The 21430-nt window shown below is 37.5% G+C and overlaps 1 protein-coding gene across 1 annotated transcript in view; it reads left to right on the top strand.

Moving 5' to 3' along the window:
* Positions 1 to 4371: 4371 nt before the first annotated feature.
* Positions 4372 to 21430, top strand: part of antxr1c (ANTXR cell adhesion molecule 1c) — a gene marked incomplete at both ends in the record, with an annotated part of 44212 nt that continues 27153 nt past the window's right edge. Inside the window, 3 exons of the mRNA XM_083903806.1 lie at positions 4372 to 4508; positions 18947 to 19018; positions 20633 to 20704. Coding sequence (XP_083759932.1) covers positions 4372 to 4508; positions 18947 to 19018; positions 20633 to 20704 — 281 coding nt within the window. The remainder of the gene's footprint in view (positions 4509 to 18946; positions 19019 to 20632; positions 20705 to 21430) is intronic.

The raw sequence follows: 21430 nt of genomic DNA on the forward strand, positions 1-21430 counted from the left end.
AACCACATCCCGGTCAGTTGTTTATGCTTTGGCAGCCAAATGGTTTCAGGATTTAGTCTCTAGACTTGTTTAAGAAGCAAAGAATGTAGGTTCTGTGCACTAAGTGTAATCTCTTATTCATTTATCGCAGCACATAAGCCTTTTAGCCTGTTAGCGACGTTGCAATGTCTGTTACTCCGGAATGGAGTAACAGACTCAACAAAGTTGAGTCAACAAGTTTGATTCCATTATGCAACACCCTAATTGTCCTTATATGGTAAACGCTGTATCGCCATAATTCAGTGAACGTCATGCCAGGTGGACGCCAGACGCAATAAAAACAAGACAAGAAATGTGTGTTGGTCATGTTTTTGTTTGCACTTTTTAATTAATTTTAACATAAATCAGCTCCAGTCAAGTGTTTTATTTGATGCAGAACAAACAGACTGACAACACCATCATCAGCCGACAGCTGGAAACAGAGAATAAATTATTTCTCCTCATGATGCTGATAAATCGTTTCCAGGAATTGAGCAACATCTGCATCGCAATAAACAAGGAATTCTGTGAAACGTCGTTTGTTTATTTCTATGTTGTTTCAGTGATTCATTTCACATATTTAATTGTGCTTTAGTGGTTAAAAAAATACAGTAAATGTCATGTTAAAAAGTCCACTTTTTGACAAAAAAAAAGCAAATCAAACTATATTTAATCAAAAGTAACATTATTTTATTATTATATAACAAACATAATGTCATCATAATGCACTTTATTGTTCTTTTTGCGTGGGTTTATTGTCCAAAAGTGTGCGAACAAACAAAAAGAACAAAGAATCTGTCACTCATACTAACCTAAATAAATCAATGATGCGTGCCAAAAAATAATAATCTTAAAATCAATTAAGTTCCTACAGTTTATATATATGATTATATGAATACTTAATATGTTGTATATGTATATTATATCAGTAAATATGGATTTAAAGACCTTAAACAGGGGGCAAAAGGGTTAAAGGGGCACTGCAAGTTTTTGTGATGGTTATTATGATTATCAAATAAAAAACTATAATTATTCTGGCTTTAGCTGCTTTGAATAGACTTGAATTTACAATGAAGTGATTTAAATGGACATCCTGGATTACAAGATTTCTCAGACTTTATCAGACTTTATTCAAAAGGAAAATTCCAAATAAACTGAACGGCTGAAATGTGCCAATTGATGATAATCTTAAACATGTGCATTTCAAGGTGATTCACAGACAAAACAAATAAACACGTCGCCTCATTCTCTTTATGGACGTTTGTTGTTGTTTTTCCTCTAAATCTTTATAGATCGTTTCAAGTTGTAATTACAGCAGGAGTGAGATCATCACGTGTTAGTGTCACAGGACGACTGAGGTGGTGAAGTGGAGTGAAATCGTGGTTTTATATTTATAGTGAACTAAAGTCATCAGGAGGATGGTTACAGTTCACTCTTCTTCACACCATGTGTGTGTTTGTTGTGCTCTGTAAACCAAAATACTCTCTCATTACCGTACATGTGTGAAGGTGGAAATGACACTTCCTGAAACTACAGTAAAAGTGGCAGCTAAACAAACACGTTCAATTGGGACTAAAGTGACAATTTTAAAGTGACGGTTGCAGAGACTAATTGTGATAAAAACATGCGTCTACAGTCCACATCATCATCATCATCATCATCATCATCGTGATGACAGTGCTCTCTCTCTTTCCTGTGTCTCCACACACAGTGAAGCTAGTTTTAGTTTGGATTGTGAGTCTTTCAGGCGTCCTGAGGACACACACCGAGTGCGTTTACATGCACACTAAAAAAAAAAAAGATTATTATCGGGTTTTTGTAGTTATCTGGTTATATATATATATATAAGTGCTCATGTAAATGGAATAAACTGACATCATTATGTTTTAGATGTTACCCTGCTCTAAAAACACCCGATTCAGACGAAACATTAAATTTTTGAAAAAAAAAATGTACGACAGTTGAAACATTCAATTTTTGATTCTTTTTTTTTTTTTTTTTTTTTTTACAAAAGTTGAAACATTAATTTAAAAAATTGACCAAAGTTGAAACATTCTTTTTTTTTTTTTTTTTTTTTTACAAAAGTTGAAACATTAATTTAAAAAAACTGACAAAAGTTGAAACATTCGTTTAAAAAAAAAAAAAAAAAATGTAAATAATGAAAAATTAAAATATTACATTTTTGGGGAAAAACTGACAAAAGTTGAAACATTACATTTTTGAAAAAAAAATTTGAACAAAAGTTTAAATATTACATTTTTTGAAAGAAAATTGACAAAAGTTGAAACATTAAATAAATAAAATATTTGAACAAAAGTTAATTTTTTTATATATATGAATATCATTGTTTTTAAGTGTCACGTGACGCACTCACTGACTCCAAACCAATGCTGAATTCTTAACTATGGTTCGCACGTAAGCCACGCCCCCTTTTTAATGAATGTCATTTTTTTCCAATAGCTTCCATTGAAAGGTCAAAGAAACAGTGCCAAATTGTAGTATTACACTAAAAAAGCTTCTTATTATGCACTATTTTTGTGTTATTATTATTTGAAAACAACATACTTAGCTTCCATATAACGTGACTCTGATTTCAAATCAATGCCGAATTGTAGTACAATCAGAGGCAAACACGTCACATGTCTTCATTGTAGTTTTTAGCGCTTTATATAATTTATAAGAATGATATTAGGCTAAAATACACTTCTTTTTTTTTAAAGCATAGCTTCCATGCCGTATGACCAACTGACGCGAAACCATCGCCGAAATGCTGCGTCACCCACTCGCTTCATTTCTGTCTCAAAGCAGTCTACGATAAAGCATTACGGAGATAAAAGCTAAAGAATAAAGACAATAGAAGTCACTCTTCCGAACAACAACTGTAAAATAAATCTTACCTTCGATGTTTATCCGCGAAAAATCGATTTTCCAGTGAAAACAAACAAACTCTTCGTCAACCGGATTTCCTGTGTTACACTCAAAACATTCCGGGCGTCTCTGCCCGGAGAAGCAACAGCAGCTAGGTAGCGTCACATGCTGCGGGCGTTCTGCTGCTTCTCATTGGCTAACAAAGCTGTCAATCAAAATAATAATGTCAACAAGGACAGCGACGTGTGGCAACGACACAGGCCAACAAAGAGAGACACGGCTCAATCGCGCCATCTAGTGTTCATTTTTGGAATGAAAATACATGGAATGATACAGAAACAGTCATAAACTGTTTTATTGAACACTAATAGTGATTTAAAAGTGGAATAAAGGTAGTTTATACATAACAATATAAAAAAAGCACTATGGGATGTTTCTACTGTACTCAAACCTCTCTAATTTTGTTCTGCTTCACTTGATCAAAGTGAAACTTTGCAGAGATGATGTTCACATGTTGTACTTTGATTTGACTGAAGTTTAGAGATTCATCTGCATCATTCCAAGGAGATTGTCGTCCTGAATTCTTTTCATTTCTATTACAATTTTGAGACCTACAAAATAGGCTTAAAGGGTTAAGATGGTAAAGTAAGAGACTCCAAGTCAATGCCGAATTATGGTATTATTAAGGAAAAATAAAGAACAACTTTTAAATTGGATTTTTAGTCCATTTTATATTTCATTAAAAATGTGAATATTCAGAAAAATATAATAGCTTTCATAATAATAATATTAACAATAAAATATGATACATTTCATACTTAACCTTATTAATATTCAAAATGAAAATAACTTAGCATAATTTGATTCCAGGGTTCGCTTCACTTCACCATATCCAACCAGAAACTGACTTCGCTGCCGGTTTGCTCTGCCTCCTCCTCAGTCAGGATGAAACCTGAGACCTGATCCACTTCAGACCAGTCCTGTAAAAACCCCGTGGACTCCCAGTTCTTCTTGAGCCAACACTGCTCTGCATGTCCCACTTTTATTTTAGAACCTTTTTTCAGACTTTAAAACACTTTTGACACACACACACACACTATTTGGCAGGAAGCTTTTTTCTTTCTCTTTGTGGAAGCGAACCCTCCTCCTCCTCCTCCTCCTGCATCACTGTTTCCATTTGACTTCGTCTCCTTCTGGATTTGTTTCTGCAAAGTTTCTTTAAAAAAAAAAAAAAAAGTGTGTGTCTCATCGTATGGAGCTTTGGAGGAAACATCTATAGTGATGTCGATTATAAACTGAAACAAAGAGACTTTGGGGAGAGCGGAGCATCCTCTCTTTTGTCTTTGCTGCATCTTTGTTTTCTCTGGGATGTAAGAAGCCGCTGAGGAAGTTTGTCCCACTTTCATCCACAAAGGATTTATTATTTTATATTTGTTTTATTTTGATTCATAAGGAGAACTCATAGCGACACTTCTCCTGTTGAACATGCGGCTTTTCCTGCTTTTATTCGGATTATTTCTACTCTCTTCTCCATCTGCGAGATCCGAGCCGGAGCTGCAGGAGGAGGTGGAGGAGGAGAGCTCCTGTCAGGGAGCTTTCGACCTCTACTTTGTGCTTGACAAGTAAGTTAAAACTACTTTTATTTGATTCAAAAACATCATTATTAGTAGAGAAAGTAGCGGAGGCTTTTATCTTGGAAGTCGTTTCATGGTGCGTTCAAGGACACATCTTCAAAAATGGATTTTCCACTGAATATTATGATGACACGCGAATGTTACCACAGGGTTTCAGTGTGGGTTTTTAACACAGAGACCTTTTTGCATCAGTGCGTGCGTGCGTGCGTGCGTGCGTGATGACGTCATCAAGGAGGCTGTCCACGCTCAGTTTGCTGAGTAAGCAGCAAGGATGCTGTAAATCCTAAATAACAATCAACAAACCCCCCCACAACCTTTTTGTCAACAAAAACAAGAACAAGAAACTGATGAACTTGTGTTTCTCTTCTGACTCGGTGACACCGTTCACCATCTAGTGTTCATTTTTGGAATGGAAATACATGGAATGATGCAGGAACAAAGTACATACACGGTTTTATTGAACACTAATAGTGATATAAAAGTGGTTTAATACATGAGGAAAATACAAAAGGCATCATGGGGTGTTTCTAAAATGTGACAAATGAGACTTGCTGTACTCAAACCTCTCTAATTTTGCTCTGCTTCACTTGATCAAAATGAAACTTTGCAGAGATGATGTTCACGTGTTGTGCTTTGATTCGATTGACGTTTAGAGATTTATCTGCATCATGCACCAAGGAGATACTCGTCCTGAATTAGCTCAGTTTGCTGAGTAAGCAGCAAGGATGCTGTAAATCCAAAATCAACATCCCCCAAAACAATCTTTTTGTCAACAAAAACAAGAACAAGAATGAAAAATACACAATTTTCCCCTGATGAACTTGTGTTTCTCTTCTCACTCAGTGACCATTCACTTCATTTCCACTCCCCGTACGCCCACATAGGAAAAATGTTGTGGTGAAGTGACATCTAGACTTCAGCAGCAGTGAGCTCAGAATCTTTACTGAGACACTTATCGCTGCATTCACACCACACGACTCCGTCCTTCTGTGTTTTTTCTAACTGTCTATATGTCGTACGTATCAGCTCCTCTCTCGCACTGATGGACAGATGCCAGGGGAGGTGGGGAGGGAAAACAAGGGAGGACAGGAAGCAACAACATTTATGGAAAATGTGGTCTTAATTTGGACGGCGAGGAGGGAGAGGGGAGTGAAAAAGAAGAAAAAAATGTTGTGCACAGCACCTTTAAACGTCGCGTGGTTTTGATGAGGAGTTTGCAGAATCACTCGTGACTGATATGACAGCTAAAATTAGACTGGGTTTTAGCAATTTTGCAGTGTTAAAAGACTTATTTGGACTAAATACACTTGGAATAGAGTTAAATTTAGCTTTTTTTAGTTAGTTACCTAAAGAAAAGTATTGCATTCCAGAGTATATTAGGCCCTGACTGGAATTGGTGCAACTTTTGACCCCTTTTTCTTTTGGATTTATCCAATAAATTGCCAACCTCTTTCAAGACACTGTAAATTTTGCAGCATTAAAAGACTTATTTGCACTAAATACGCTTGGAATAAAGTTAAATTTAGCTATTTCAGTGTTACCTTATCACTATGCCAGAGTTTATTTGGCCCTAATTGGAATCGGTGCACTGTAAAAGTGTATAATCCTCACCTTTGACCCATTTTCCTCATGACAATTTGATTTCCTGACTGGTTTCCATGGATTTATCCAATAAATCACGAACAAACTCTCTATCTCTTCCAAAACAACGCAAATGTTGCACCCTTAAAAGACTTAGTTGGACTGAATATGCTAGGAATGGTGTTAAATTTAGCTTTTTAGTGTTGTCTTATTATGAAAAGTATTGCATTTAACACTATTCCAGAGTATATGTGGTCCTATCTGGAATTGGTGCACTACAATACTGTACAATCCCTGCTGTATCGGAACTTTTGACCCCTCTTACTCATGTCCATTTGAGTCGATGACTGGTTTTTGTGGTTTAGTCCAATAAATCGCCAACCAATCACCAAACTCTTTCAAGACAAAGTCAGTTTTGCAGCTTTAAAATAACATTAGAAGATGTTTTTGGGCTAAATACACTTGGAATAGTTCTTAACTGGAACCGCTGACCTATAACGGTGTACAAATCTCACTCTATCAGAACCCTGGACCAGATGTGAAAGGCTGAAAACATGGACACATGCTGCAAATAAGGGCATCTTTCGTTGATTGATTTATTTATTTATTTACTGAACACTCACATGCTATTGTTAGCCCTCCTGCGTGCTCTGGCACACGCTCCGGCGGCGGGCTAACGAGGCTCAGATATTAGCGGCGGACTTCAAACAGGCGGAAGCTCGTTAGAGAGAGAGAAGCCGGCAGCGTCAGACCTCCTACAGACCAGATTGGTCTCAGCTCCACGTCCCTCAGGCCCTGAGCTGCGACTTTATGATCGCTGTTGTTCCACATGGAAGACGTAAAGATCGGGGGTGTGGAGAGCTTGTAGCAGGTAGAGGGACCAAGGATGCAGGAAGATGCCATTTTTAAAAAAGACTTAGAAGAACTACACTCTTAGAAATAAGGGTTCCAAAAGGGTCCTTCTACAAGGGCTGAGGTTCTACCTGGAACCATTTGCTGCTGAAAAACCCTTTTCCCGAAGAAAAGGTTTTTCAAGGGTTCTTGGTAACACTAATGGTTCCAGTAAGAACCATTTTGATCCAGAGAACCCTTTAAAACCCCTTTCCTGAATAAGAATAAGAGTGTGCTGCAAGGTCTTTGGAGGTCTTTTGGCCAAGTAAAGAATCCGAGATGACTTCCTAACTTGTTATTCTTATTATAGCGGTGCTAGCAGGTTCTTTAGGTCTTCACAGGTACACCTTGCTGTAACTCTTGACAGTAAAGGTTCCTGACATGCGGTGCAGGAAGATACCATTTTTAAAAAAGACTTAGAAGAACTACTGCGAAGTCTTTGGAGGTCTTTGAACCATTTGGCCAACTAAAGAATCCGAGATGACTTCCTGACTTGTTATTGGATTTTTTTAGCAGAGCTAGCAGGTTCTTTAGGTTCTTTAGGTCTTCACAGCTACACCTAGCTTTAACTCTTGACAGTAGAGGTTCCTGACGCGTGGCCGGTGTTGCTAATGTTGCTAAATTGGTGGCAACGTGGTGTCCGCTTTTGTCAGGAGAACGCAACAAAAATGTTGAAAATGGGGGGGGAAAGGTCTTTTGAAAGACCTCCGATTGGAACACTATCCTGTTTGAGATTAGGAATGGGACGATACCAACCTCTGTCGATACTGATATTCGTGCTGAGTCATTTCAAAGACACAATTCTCCAACTGTGTATCAAACATGACTCGGGGAAACTGCTTTCCTGTCCAATATCCAATATGATACCAATTCCCATCCCTAAATATGACTCCACATGCTGCCATTTGGTTTGGACACTTGGTAACTATTGCTGCATGCAGCAAATGTCGTGCAAGCAAACTGAAGCAGCAGAAGACCCACAATGCAGTTCAGTAACATGTGACTGAATTACATCTTCTGTTGGGCACTAGGGAAAAACGTCTATACATCAGTATCGGTATCAGTTATCGGTCCAAGCAACCCTAACCCTGATATATCAACAGATCGGATATGGGCAAAAAGGCCAATATTGTGTAATGGAGCATTTTGTAGGTGTAATGTCTGTAACATGACACAATCTTTCTGTTGATCGTCCATCCTCCCATCCTCCCATCCATCCATCCATCCATCCATCCATCCATCCATCCATCCATCCATCCATCCATCTGTAGCCTTCGCCTTCGCCTTAGAATGACTAACATGTCGTTGGCTCTGTGAAGGCGGACAAGACTGTCATGAGTTTTACAGTAATGAGGAAAGATAAACTGCTGAGTCGACTCGTAAAGTCGACTCCAGAGGCGTTTAGCGCCGACTCGGGCAGATGATGTCACACCGTGGCTGCAGCCGTCTGAAGTATACGCGCGGTAATTACGACTGCTGCTGCGCCGGGTTGCCAGTTAGAATATATATATATATGGGACATCTGTTACAGGGTTTGGTAAAACGATCCGGGGGCTCCTCCAGCGAGCCACATTTATGCTCAGCTATAATGTGGCTACGTCCGTCGCTAAAATTGTATATACGATAAAAAAGGCATAAATCTAGCGTAGCAACTGGCTGTATTATGTCAACAACAACGTGACCGCTGCCAATTTCATGTGAACCACAAACTTTATATTCCAAATGGAGATCAAAAAGGAAGGAAAAAACTCAACAATAATTAAATCAATAAGAGGAATTTATAAGTCTTTAGAGGTACTTTAGATTATGTCAACGTTCTGCGTTGAGCTACTTGGCTCAAGCTAAATTAAGACACGGAATCTAGATAAAGAAAAGTCAACAACATGATTTCATGTTTGCAGTGACATTAGCATGTTAGCATGCTAATGCTAGTAGAGGTTCCTGACTTGCGGTGCAGGAATATACCATTTTTGCTTGTTTTTTGCATGTTAGTATGCTAATGTCATGGCAATGACCCCCAGGAGGTGTTTGTGAAAAATTTGTGAAAATTTCACAATATGACTAGATTCGGATCATACTGTGAAATTTTACATTTTCACTTCCGGACACCTGTGGCTAAATGTTTTGTGCCTTTGTAAATGGTTAACTTAGGCACGATGTTGTTGAAATTGCGCTTATTTTTCTCAGCAGCTCCAAAAATATAAGATATATAAGCTCATAATGTACGTTTAAAGCCCTGTATTTCCGCATACGCACATATTTGTGGGCTGTTACGTGGTTTCTTGATGGAAAAAGTATTTCACCAATACATCAAAGGAAGGGAAAGTGCATTTAACGTTTAATTAATATATTACAAATGGTGCAAAAAGATAAACACAGTTTTCACACAGTCTTAAAAGAATCTGCTTTGCCCTCACTTCTGTCCGTGTCGTTTTCTTTTCCACTGGGTCTTTTCCATTTATCTGTCTTTTTTCCAGCATGACCTCATCACTCCTTACGCCTCGCTGCTTTAACGCAGTATCACCGTGTTCTCACAACACTAATAATACTTGAGTTTCTCCGATAGGCCGATGTCAAACCGCACCCGTGTCTGTCTCGTCTTTATTTCTGGAGAACACAAACCATCATGGCTTCAGATCATTATTATTATTATGGTTATGATTCTTTTATTGTTGTTCGTGTCACAAGTCAGCGAAAAAAGCTGCAGCTGCACTCTTTGATACGTGAATACCTTTGAGCTGTGTAATGTGTTTTGGCCTCTTGCAGCGTGTTGCCGCGGTGTTTTTCAGCAGGAAGTACAGGCTTGTTGAGTTATTTCAGACCTTCAGGCAGTGGGAGAAAAAAAAGGACACGACGATTTTAAAAGGCCTTTCTCACTGTAATCCAAACCAAACGTGACTTTACAAAGTGCTTTTCTGAAAGTGCAGATAAAACCCCCTCAGTACACACTGACATCTGCAAACAACCGGTGATTCAGACTTTGGAAAATCGTCGAGCAGCATTAGTTTAGAAATCACAAAGTTAAGACTTTTGACTTTCAGCTATGGCTGTAAAAGTAGGTTAGTGGTTTTAAACAAACAATTCCTTGTGCCCAGTCAGTTAAATTGGAGCAGCGTCATTGGATAGAGCAGGGCCGGGCTGGTGGGGCCGGGGGCCGGGGGCCGGGGCCCAGCTGTAATGGCAGACTTCAGCCTTCTGAGCCGAACTGGGATTTTTTTTCCTTCTTCGACTCTTTGAACCGTGAGAATGAAGCCGAGAGCTGCGGAGCCTCAACGCGGAGGGAGCTTTTTCCCACATGCCGTCATCCTGTTGCCCTCTGGGACACGAGTGCCTGTGGGTTAGTGGAGCGTAGACGTGGGTTAAGAAATTAAAGACGCAAAACACTGGTTAAGTCTGGTACCAAACGAACTGCTTTATCATTTGCTAGCGCTACAGAATCGCAGGAATGGTCAAGCGATTCCCAGAGACCCAAAATGGCAGCTTTAACTTAGCTTTAGCAAACAGAATTAGCATCCTAGACCAGTTTAGAACAGCAAACAAGCTTTAAACACTTTTTAAAAGCTAACAACTATGACTGTAAACGAGAATGATGTAAACAATAGACTTGTGGGGAAAAATCAAAAAAACACTTTCACCGTAACTTTAGCTTTAGCCTTAGTGAACAGAATTAGCATCCTAAACCAGTTTGGAGCAGCAAACAAGCTTTAAATACTTTTTTAAAACATCTGACAACTATGACTATTAAAGAGAATGACGTAAACAATAGACTTGTGGGGAAAAAAACAAAAAAAACACTTTCACTGTAACTTTAGCTTTAGCCTTAGTGAACAGAATTAGCATCCTAAACCAGTTTGGAGCAGCAAACAAGCTTTAAATACTTTTTAAAACATCTGACAACTATGACTAAACGAGAATGATGTAAACAATAGACTTGTGGGGAAAAAACAAAAAACAAACAACACTTTCACTGTATCTTTAGCTTTAGCCTCAGCGAACAGAATTAGCATCCTAGACCAGTTTGGAGCAGCAAACAAGCTATAAACACAACAATGGTGAATTAAAATAGCTAGAAAATGAGAATGATGTAAACAGTACAGTTGTGGGCTTTAAAAAAAGAAACACTTTCACTGTAGCTTTAACTTTAGCTTTAGCCTTAGAGAACAGAATTAGCATCTTAGACCAGTTTGGAGCAGCAACCAAGCTTCAAACACAACAATGGTGCGTTAAAATAGATGACAACTCTATTGTTTACATTGTTTGTGAATAATACAGTTGTGGGCTTTAAAAAAAAAAGATGCTAATACACTTTCACTGTAGCTAAATTTAGCTTTAGCGAACCGAATTAACAGCATTGTTTTGAGCAGCGAACAAACTTTAAACACAACAATGGTGCATTAAGACTGACACTGTTTGAAAGTAACAGGCTTCAAAGAAGAAAAAACATTAGCATGTAGATGCTAAAACACTTAGCGCACAGCACTGCAGAGGTTAGTAACAGGTTTTTTGGGAGGTACCATTTTGTTGTTTTGTTTTTGTTTTTTCCTTACTATTCATGGTCATAATGATTTAATCAGCTTTTAAATCCAGAAATGTTTTACTTTAGAACACCACACTTTATTTTGTAGACTTCCAAACAGCTGCCAAAAATAATCTATAAACATGTAGACCAAAGATTTGTACAGTGAAAAAATCACGTTTGAAGAACCAGAATGAGGTAATAAGTATAATCTAACACAGGCAAACATCAGTTTTTTGGTAATTAATTCAAAACTCTAGTGAAATAAAAAAGGAAAATGTGGGTATATTAAATATATTTTATTGTTCCAGATTGAAACGTTTTCCCTGCACAGCTGCAGAACAATGCACAGCGCAGCAAAGACAGACAAAGGACACAATACAGAGAACAACAACAGATTAAGATGATTGCATCAGCCCTAAAACACACACACACACACACAAAAACGTCTAAATGCTGATAAGAATGGAACATTGAAAATATGTAAACCAAAGTGTAAATTGTGCAAGAATAAAAGCGTCGATGCTGGAGGAACAAAAGAAATCGTAGCGTCGTGTGATGGAAAGTTACAGCTGGAATGCTACGACTTTACAGCCTGGTGTTGAACGTGGTCGGGATAAATGTAAAGTGCAGACGATTTAAAGGGAAACAAAACAAAACATTGGAAACGTGATCCTTCCACTGCCTTGTTTTCATCTCCTTACATCAGCTGGTTTTTGTCTCTTTCTCCCTGCTCACAAAAACAAACTCCACCACCAGCTGGCTCCTCTTCTTCTTCTTCTTCTTCTTCTTCTTCCTCTGCAAACCTGCCCCGTCAGCAGAAAACAACATCATTACAGATGACTCAAGATGTTTTATTTCATTCTTCAGGAGGTTTTCTTTTTTTGTCTCACGCGAGACATTGAGAAAAACCTCCTTACACGGTCTGTTTAGCGTCGCAGAAGTAAAGAGTAACGACGGCCTCCCCTCTGCGCCCGCAGCTATTTGGAAACAATACATCAGCGTCTCTGAGAGGTGGACTGATGAAGCCGCAGAGGAAATGACTGGACAACTGTAGGACAAATGATCTGTGAGTGGAGGCAGTGAATAGTTCTGCAGACCCTTTCTCAAAGGTCTTAGATTGGTCAGAGTCAAAGATCGTTGTTTGTTAGTGAGTTAACGGTAAACATGGAGGCGAAGAGATGAGGAATAACAACATTTTAATCAAATTGAATGCAGTTGTTTTGCTTTGGTTTTAGTTACGACTCTACTCCAGTGTTTCCCAACCCTGGTCCTCAGGGAACACTTCCCTGCCATGTTTTAGATGTTGCCCTGCTCCAACTATTAATTACATTTTGGAAAAAAAAAAAATGGACAAAATTTTAAAAATTAAATAAAAATTAAAAATGTAACAAAAGTTTAAACATTCCATTTTTGAAAAAAATAAAATTTTCAACAAAAGTTGAAAAATTAAATAAAAATAACAAAAAATGTAAGAAAAATTGAAACATTCCATTTTTGAAAAAAATAAAATTTTCAACAAAAGTTGAAAAATTCATTAAAAATAATAAAAAATGGAACAAAAGTTGAAACGTTCCAATTTTTGAAAAAAAAAAAATTTCAACAAAAGTTGAAAAATTCAATAAAAATAATACAAAATTTAACAAAAGTTGAAACATTCCATTTTTGAAAAAAATAAAATTTTCAACAAAAGTTGAAAAATTAAATAATAATAAAAAAAATGTAACAAAAGTTGAAACATTCCATTTTTGAAAAAAATAAAATTTTCAACAAAAGTTGAAAAATTCAATAAAAATAATAAAAAATTTAACAAAAGTTGAAACATTCCATTTTTGAAAAAAATAAAATTTTCAACAAAAGTTGAAAAATTAAATAAAAATTATAAAAAATGTAACAAAAGCTGAAACATTCCATTCTTGAAAAAAATAAAATTTTCAACAAAAGTTGAAAAAAAAAATAAAATAAAAAAAATGTAACAAAAGTTGAAACATTCCATTTTTGAAAAAAATAAAAATAAAAATAACAAAAAATGTAAAAAAAAGTTGAAACATTCCATTTTTGAAAAAAATAAAATTTTCAACAAAAGTTGAAAAATTAATTAAAAATAAAAAATGGAACAAAAGTTGAAACGTTCCAATTTTTGAAAAAAAAAAAAATTCAACAAAAGTTGAAAAATTCAATAAAAATAATAAAAAATTTAACTAAAGTTGAAACATTCCATTTTTGAAAAAAATAAAATTTTCAACAAAAGTTGAAAAATTAATTAAAAATAATAAAAAATGGAACAAAAGTTGAAACGTTCCAATTTTTGAAAAAAAAAAAATTTCAACAAAAGTTGAAAAATTCAATAAAAATAATAAAAAATTTAACAAAAGTTGAAACATTCCATTTTTGAAAAAAAAAATTGCTGTGTGTCCTCCTTTGTGGTCTGTTGGGTTGTTGTCTGTTCTCAGTCGAAACACAATGCTTACTAAGGGCTTTACTGCTCCAAAACAAACTGTACCATGACGGCTATAGTTAATCCTGATGTGAAAAGCACAATCTGGTTTGTTTGCTGCTGTAGGAACCTGGACGTCCAAGATGGAATCTCCGAAAAAACAAACCGTATACACTTAAACAAACATACTTACAGGTAGTATATTCAATTTCTGCCAATGAATGCTCCTACATGTCAAACACTGGGCGTTTAAGACTTGATATTATGCCAAAAAATAACTCCTGTTGTTTTCATATGGTGAGATACACATCACCATTCGTTTTCCCGCTTCGCTCAGCACTACTTACACTCTACCCTAGTTCTTTTCTTTCTGCTTTTTGCTCAAAATAGTCAATAATGTTTTGAAATCTGGCAAACAGCTGGAACCCGAGGACCACATTTGGCAACACGGGCACGACACATCAATGGTAATCGTGATTGATGCCGTGGACTCTGTAAAAAAATAAGCTCTAAATAAAGTGAGGTAACCGCAGAGTGATTGAATCGGTAGTTCCCGCCTTGTTTTGGTCGTCTGGTGGTGTCAGCGCATGAGGCTGTTTTGACGCGTTTGCCAGTTGAAGCAGACTGAAGCAGGTCAAAGAGAAACTTGGCCAACGAGTCGGTGTTTTCATCGAATCATCGGCCGTGTTTCCTCTGGCAGACGAAGCTACAGTAGAGCCAACAGGTTTTTCACATTATCTCAGCTGAATTGACTTCATTCTCAACGATAAAGCAGCTAATTTTTGCGTCTAGAAAACGAGACACGTGCTTTTTAATCTTTGCGTTGGGAATCTATCAAGAGAGAAAAAAAAAAACAACTGTCACGTGGTTTTGACAATTTGCTATGACATAACTTCAAACTGCTCATGGCTCAGGAAATTCATTTCATTTTCTTCTCAAAAACAAAAAGTATCTCGGAATGACTTGAAATTTACCATCATAATAGTCGACATCGCCCTGAACAAGGATCTGTTGAAAATATTTGCAAACCTCTTAAGGAATAATTTTAATGAATTTTTAAAAATCGGGAAATAATCCTTTCACCCTGATGCACTTTGACAGTGAGCTGTTTCTTCTCAAAAGTAAAAAGTATCTCAGAATGACTTGAAATTTACCATCATAATAGTCTGCATCGCCCTGAACAAGGATCAGTTGAAAATATTTCAAAACCTCTTAAGGAATAATTTTTAATGAATTTTTGAAAACCAGGAAATGATCGATTTGCCCTGATGCACTTTGACAGTGAGCTGACTTTCTTCTCGAAAAAAAAAAGTATCTTGGAAAGACTTGAAATTTACCATCATAATAGTCGGCATCGTCCTGAACAAGGATCTGTTGAAAATATTTGCAAATCTCTTAAGGAATAATTTTAATGAATTTTTGAAAATCAGGAAATTATCCATTTGCCCTGATGCACTTTGACAGTGAGCTGACTTTCTTCTCGAAAAAAAAAAGTATCTTGGAAAGACTTGAAATTTACCATCATAATAGTCGGCATCGTCCTGAACAAGGATCTGTTGAAAATATTTGCAAATCTCTTAAGGAATAATTTTAATGAATTTTTGAAAATCACGAAAATGATCCATTTGCCCTGATGCACTTTGACAGTGAGCTGACTTTCTTAAAAAAAAAAAAAAAGTCTCTCGGAATGACTTGAAATTTACCATCATAATAGTCAACATCGCGCTGAACAAGGATCTGTTGAAAATATTTGCAAACCTCTTAAGGAATAATTTAAATGATTTTTTGAATTTCAGGAAATGATCCATTTGCCCTGATGCACTTTTTGCGTCTAGAAAACGAGACACGTGCTTTTTTAACTTGCGTTGGGAATCTATCAAGAGAGAGAAAAAACAACTGTCACGTGGTTTTGACAATTTGCTATGACATAACTTCAAACTGCTCATGGCTCAGGAAACTCATTCTCGGTTCTGCAGCTAAACCTCAAACATCAGGTCCGTTAGAATTAGATCAAAGCTCAGAAAAGGAGAAACAGTTTCATGAAGAATCGCAGATAAAAATGAGCCACTTCCTCCCAATAGTGTTTGAACAGGTGAGTGAAACTGCAAGCTCGGCCTGACTGGAGCCACCTCAGACAACCCGAGCGTTCCAAGGCAAACAAGAGGCGCCGAGGCTCCAAAGTGAAAGATAATCAGCTGAAAACCAAAAGGTGGGCGTCCTCAGATTCACCCCGGTGTTAAATAAATACTCAAAAATGATCCGCACACCTCGGCATGACATGGAAAGTCTTGACCACACTTGGTACAACATGTTTTTTCACGGTTTCTGTATCTGGAAAACAATCTGCACACGGGGTCACAGGCCCTATTTCTGCTTATGCGGCACATTTTGTTGGACATCAAAGCAAAACACAACTCCACCTCAATTTGTTGTTTTATATCTATATATATATATATATATATATAGATCATTCGGGAGTATTTTTTGTGTTTAGCTTGTAAGGTCTTGTCCTCTTTTCTTCAGTAAAGCCTTCATGTGGTGGAACAAGTCACATCACTAAAGCGACAAGATGTTGAATCGACCCACACTTACATGACATGTGTATGTGTTTGTGGATGCCATGAATTACTGTGTTTGCCGTAGATTTTTCAGCATGTGTGGCCTATGGGAGCCCGAACCCGATCCTCGTGCCTTGGCAGCGTCAGAGCAATGGTCTACTAATGTCTTCTTGCTTCCTCTCTAGCAGATCACCTTCGTTCTTCTGAGCACTCAGCTTGTTTTCTTTGGAAGGAGTATTGAGGAGTATATGATGCATTTGCCCTGATGCACTTTGACAGTGAGCTGACTTTCTTCTCGAAAACTAAAAGTATCTCGGAATGACTTGAAATTTACCATCATAATAGTCAGCATCGCCCTGAACAAGGATCTGTTGAAAATATTTGCAAACCTCTTAAGGAATAATTTACATTAATTTTTAAAAATCAGGAAATTATCCATTTGCCCTGATGCACTTTGACAGTGAGCTGACTTTCTACAAAAAAACAAAAAGTATCTCGGAATGACTTGAAATTTACCACCATTATAGTCGAGATCGCCCTAAATAAAGATCAGTTGAAAATATTTGCAATCCTCTTAAGGAATAATTTTAATGAATTTTTGAAATTCAGGAAATGATCCATTTGCCCTGAAGCTGAGCTGACTTCTCAAAAACAAAAAGTATCTGAGAATGACTTGAAATTGAAATGACTTGAATTGTTTTCTCATGATCCCAAGGTATGGAAAACTCGCAAGTGAGAAATTCTCTCCTCTGTTTGTTGTGTCTAAAACGTGGCTCTCAGACAAATATTTTTTGGGTCCTGTAGTTTGATGGGAACTGATAATACTTGAAGGATGTTCAGACTAATTCAATCTATCTAATCTAATCTTACCTTTGCAAAAAGTATTTTCATCATGACAGAATGGGTGGCAAACAAAACATTACGCTTTTTCAGTTAAATGACTTTATTGATGCTGGTCCAGTGCATCCAGTTGATCAATCTTAATGGATTAAAAAAATGACCCTTGACCTTCTGCTCCACACAGAGACAGCAACATTTCAATAAAGGCAAAAACATTGCAATGTTTCCTTATTTTCCTTATGAATTACCCTTACTGACACCATTAATGGTAAAGTCTATCCTAAAATGTTCATTGTCTGTCAGTATCTAGAATTACATTGAGTCAGGCTTGCACTTTATTCCTCGTGATCCTCATCCTCTAAACAGGAATCTAGTGTTACCACAGTCAGTTAGCTCATTTCCTCATGTGTCATCGCTCTGCGGCTCATTCGTTAGCTAACGGTTTGACCTGCTGACTGGTCACACAGGCTGGAACGCCATCTCCCGCGATGTTAACACTTAATACAATTACCACAATTGCACATACACTCACAGTCGCCTCAGAGGAAATGAAGGTGGCTCCATAGGGACTTCTTTTTTTTTTAAAGTAATTTTCCAGTTTTATTGAGGAGCCTCCTGGGGAGTTCAGGACCTGGTTCCAGAGCCTCCAGGGCCTCATTTAAGGAACTAAATTACACCGCAACACGCCAACAGCCTCTTTCATCTCACCAGTGAATCAGGCCATTAGACCTATGGTTCTCAAACTGTGGTGCCACCAGTGGTACACAATCATAAATATTGTTGGGAAATGCGTAGAAAATTAACCAAATAACAGCTAGCTAGTTGACGTACAGTCCAAACATTTAACGCGGTGGCAGATTATGCTTCATTGTGTTTATTTCCCATAATCTCATCTTTCTAAACTATCAAACGATTACGAAAAGGTTTGAGAACCATTGTATTAGAGTATTGTTAAAAGTTTTCCCCTCAGTTGTACATAAACAGTGTCACGTTACTAATAAAAATAGTTGTTTAAGTGTTGTTGGAGACGGTAAATAGCACATGTTAAAACCAATGAATTTAAGAATATTAAATTGTCACAGATAATTGTGATCGATACTAAATTCTGTGTAACAAGTTAAGCTGGGTTGTGTATTTTTCTGCCAAGTACACAAACTGTGTGTAGCTTCATGTTACCGAGCTAATGGTTTTACCCTTTCTTGTTGTTTTTGGCTCTAAACGCGGCTTTATTTCTCCTGCCACATGTGGAGAATAGCTTAAGCCGTGGTATTTAGTGCGAGTTCCTGCCGAACAAATCATTTTGTAACTCGCAGCGAACCATAAATTATGGTTTTACAACTGCCGTGTGCTAGCTTCCAGCCCAGGCTAGCTAATAACGACCATGAATCAAGGCTACCTGCTGTTATGCTAACGATACCACCAGAAGCCCAGAGTTATCAGCGGATGTTTTTCATTATTTGCTTGAATGGAACTTATTGTTCACTGCCTGTTGTAAAAAAAAACTTCATTATTTGTCTTTAATTATCTCGTTTCAGTGATGTTTAAATTAGCCTGAACGACTTAGCTGTTGCTATAATGGTTTTCCCTCTGTCCTTGTGTTTAGGTCTGGCAGTGTGAAGCATCACTGGGAGGAAATCTACTTCTTTGTGGAAAATTTAGCAGAGAAATTCAAAAGGTGAGCGTATTTTTAAACACACAAGCTAACTGTAGCTGCAAGTATCACGATCAATAGATAATGTTGACTATTTTCCAGATTCATCTATATCTTTTTGGTCCACAAAATGTCAGAAAATGTCGATCACTGTTTCCCAAATCCTAAAAATAATGATGTCTTGTTTCAACAACTGATGCAGAGACATTGGAAAGGTTTTTTTTACAACCGAGCTGCAAGACATTAAATCCTAATTACTCTCAGAAAAATGACTTATTTTTGTACATTTTCTAATGTACCATAATACCAGAAACATATTGTCCCTGTTGTTTTTTGCGCTCCTGTTGTCTTGTCAACACTAAATCTACCAACTAAGTTCTCAAAACAATGAAAAATGTTACTATGGAGACAGTTTTTGCTAAGGCACATATTGACGTAGAACATGCTAACATGCTATCAGTCAAATACCTTCTACATATACACAAATGGGCAGCAAGAGGTTGCTGTGGTGCAGAGGTTAAATACTTAGCTTGATTAGACTCAACGCAGAACACCTGTGTCTCACTTGTGGCCAAACATCTCAAGGGAAATGTAGTTCTCAGTATGCTAGGCTATAAACAACACCGTATACTGTTTACTCCCCGCAAATAACATACAATACGCTATAAAATACATGAAAGCTAAACAAAACATTGGGTTAAACATAACTTATGAAGCTGTATAGAAAACTGAAGCATGAAAGAAATGCAATTTTAAGCTTGAATCGAGCTTTAAACTCGATGTAGATGTCGACAGAGGATTCGCGAACCGTGTCATTGCAGTCGAGTGAAATAAAATCTGTTCCTTTAACAGCTCTACGACCGTCCGTCCATATGTTAAGTCGTTCAGTGACTCAACACTGTAACGTCTTAATGTCACGTATCCGTCCGCTCTTTTGTTTTTATACCGAGACGAGGTCAGAAACCAAAGTGTGAGCAAGAAGCAGAGCCTAGTAAAGAGGTTTTAACGCGGAGTGAAACACAAATACACATTTTCGACATCTGTCTTAGCTTGTGTGCGTGCGTCTGTGTTTGTGTGTGTGCGTTTGTGTGCGACTCTGTTGCCACAGCACCCGCAAGGTGTTTGTGGTCGCAAACAATCGACCTACGTCAAAGTTTCAGTTTGAAACAAACACGAGAAAGTTTCATTAAACAGAGGGGAAAAAAACTGCATTCGATTAAAGGAAGTTACAAATTCCTTTTTTTAATGTTAACTATAGCGTTTGCCAGTAAACAAATACGACAAAGGTTCTGCTGATTCAGGGTTAGGTCTTCATTCGGATATTCCTGACAAGCAGATGACAGATTAGCGCGAGGTCTTCTACGATTTTCCGAGGAAGAGTTTGTTGCTTTCGAAGTATTTTCTTTGGAACGTTGACGTAAGTGGGACGATTGGATTCAGACGATCGTTGACGTCGATGTCGAGCAAAGGGCGGACGATCGCCGAGCGGCGGCCAAAACGCCGTCGACGTCTTCTCTTTCGCGCGTGATTCGTCGCGGCTAAACTGCACCGTGTTTGTATGTCGTCAACTCATTTTACAGATAATGATTTTGTGTGTTTTTGTTTTGTGTCTTGTTTTTTTTCCCCCTCCTGTTCCAGTCCAATGCTGAGGATGTCCTTCATAACGTTCTCCTCCAGAGGAACCACCATCATGAAACTGACAGAAAACAGGTTCATTAAGTTCTGACTGACACACTTTTATTATCCATTAATAGCGTTTGTTAGATCTGAGCTGTATTTGTGTTGTGAAAAAAGACATAAAATCTGCTTTAAAGGGAAAAGATCCTGTTTAAACGGACTAATTGATGCAAAGTTGCATCAACCACTGTGTATACAGTTCGGTTAAGGGTTTCCCAAACTAGGGGGTCAGGGCCCTTTAAAGGGACACACATTATAAACAAGAGCGGGAACATGTTTGCATTTTTATAAAAATGTTGCCTTCAAAGTCTTCCGGACACTTTCTTTTGTGTACGAAATCAAAACGAGGAACCAAGTCATTCTGATTGAATTTCTTCAGAAATGAATGTGGAGTGGATATTTAAAAATAGTATTAAATGGAAATACAATGTACTAAAGCACACGTGTCAACAAATGTGGAACCGCCACATCATTTTGTGCGGCCCGCGAGTGATTAATAGGTCTGTGTTAAAAAAGGTCTTTTCTGCTTTAAGGCATGCGTTGACCATAAACTACATTTCCCACAATGCAATGGCGATTGCGTTACCCGTAAAGTGACGGAACCGCCACTAGATCGGAGCGTATCGCTGTGTACGTGCATCATGCGACGAGGGAAACTGAATAAGTAATAAACAGAGACAGTTATTTAGCAATGTGTTACCTTTATCTTACATTATATTTGGTTACATTTAGTAACATTTATTCTGTGTGACAGTTACA

The sequence above is a fragment of the Microchirus variegatus genome, assembly GCF_963457635.1.
Source record: "Microchirus variegatus genome assembly, chromosome: 17".
In the NCBI taxonomy this organism is placed as follows: Eukaryota; Metazoa; Chordata; class Actinopteri; order Pleuronectiformes; family Soleidae; genus Microchirus; species Microchirus variegatus.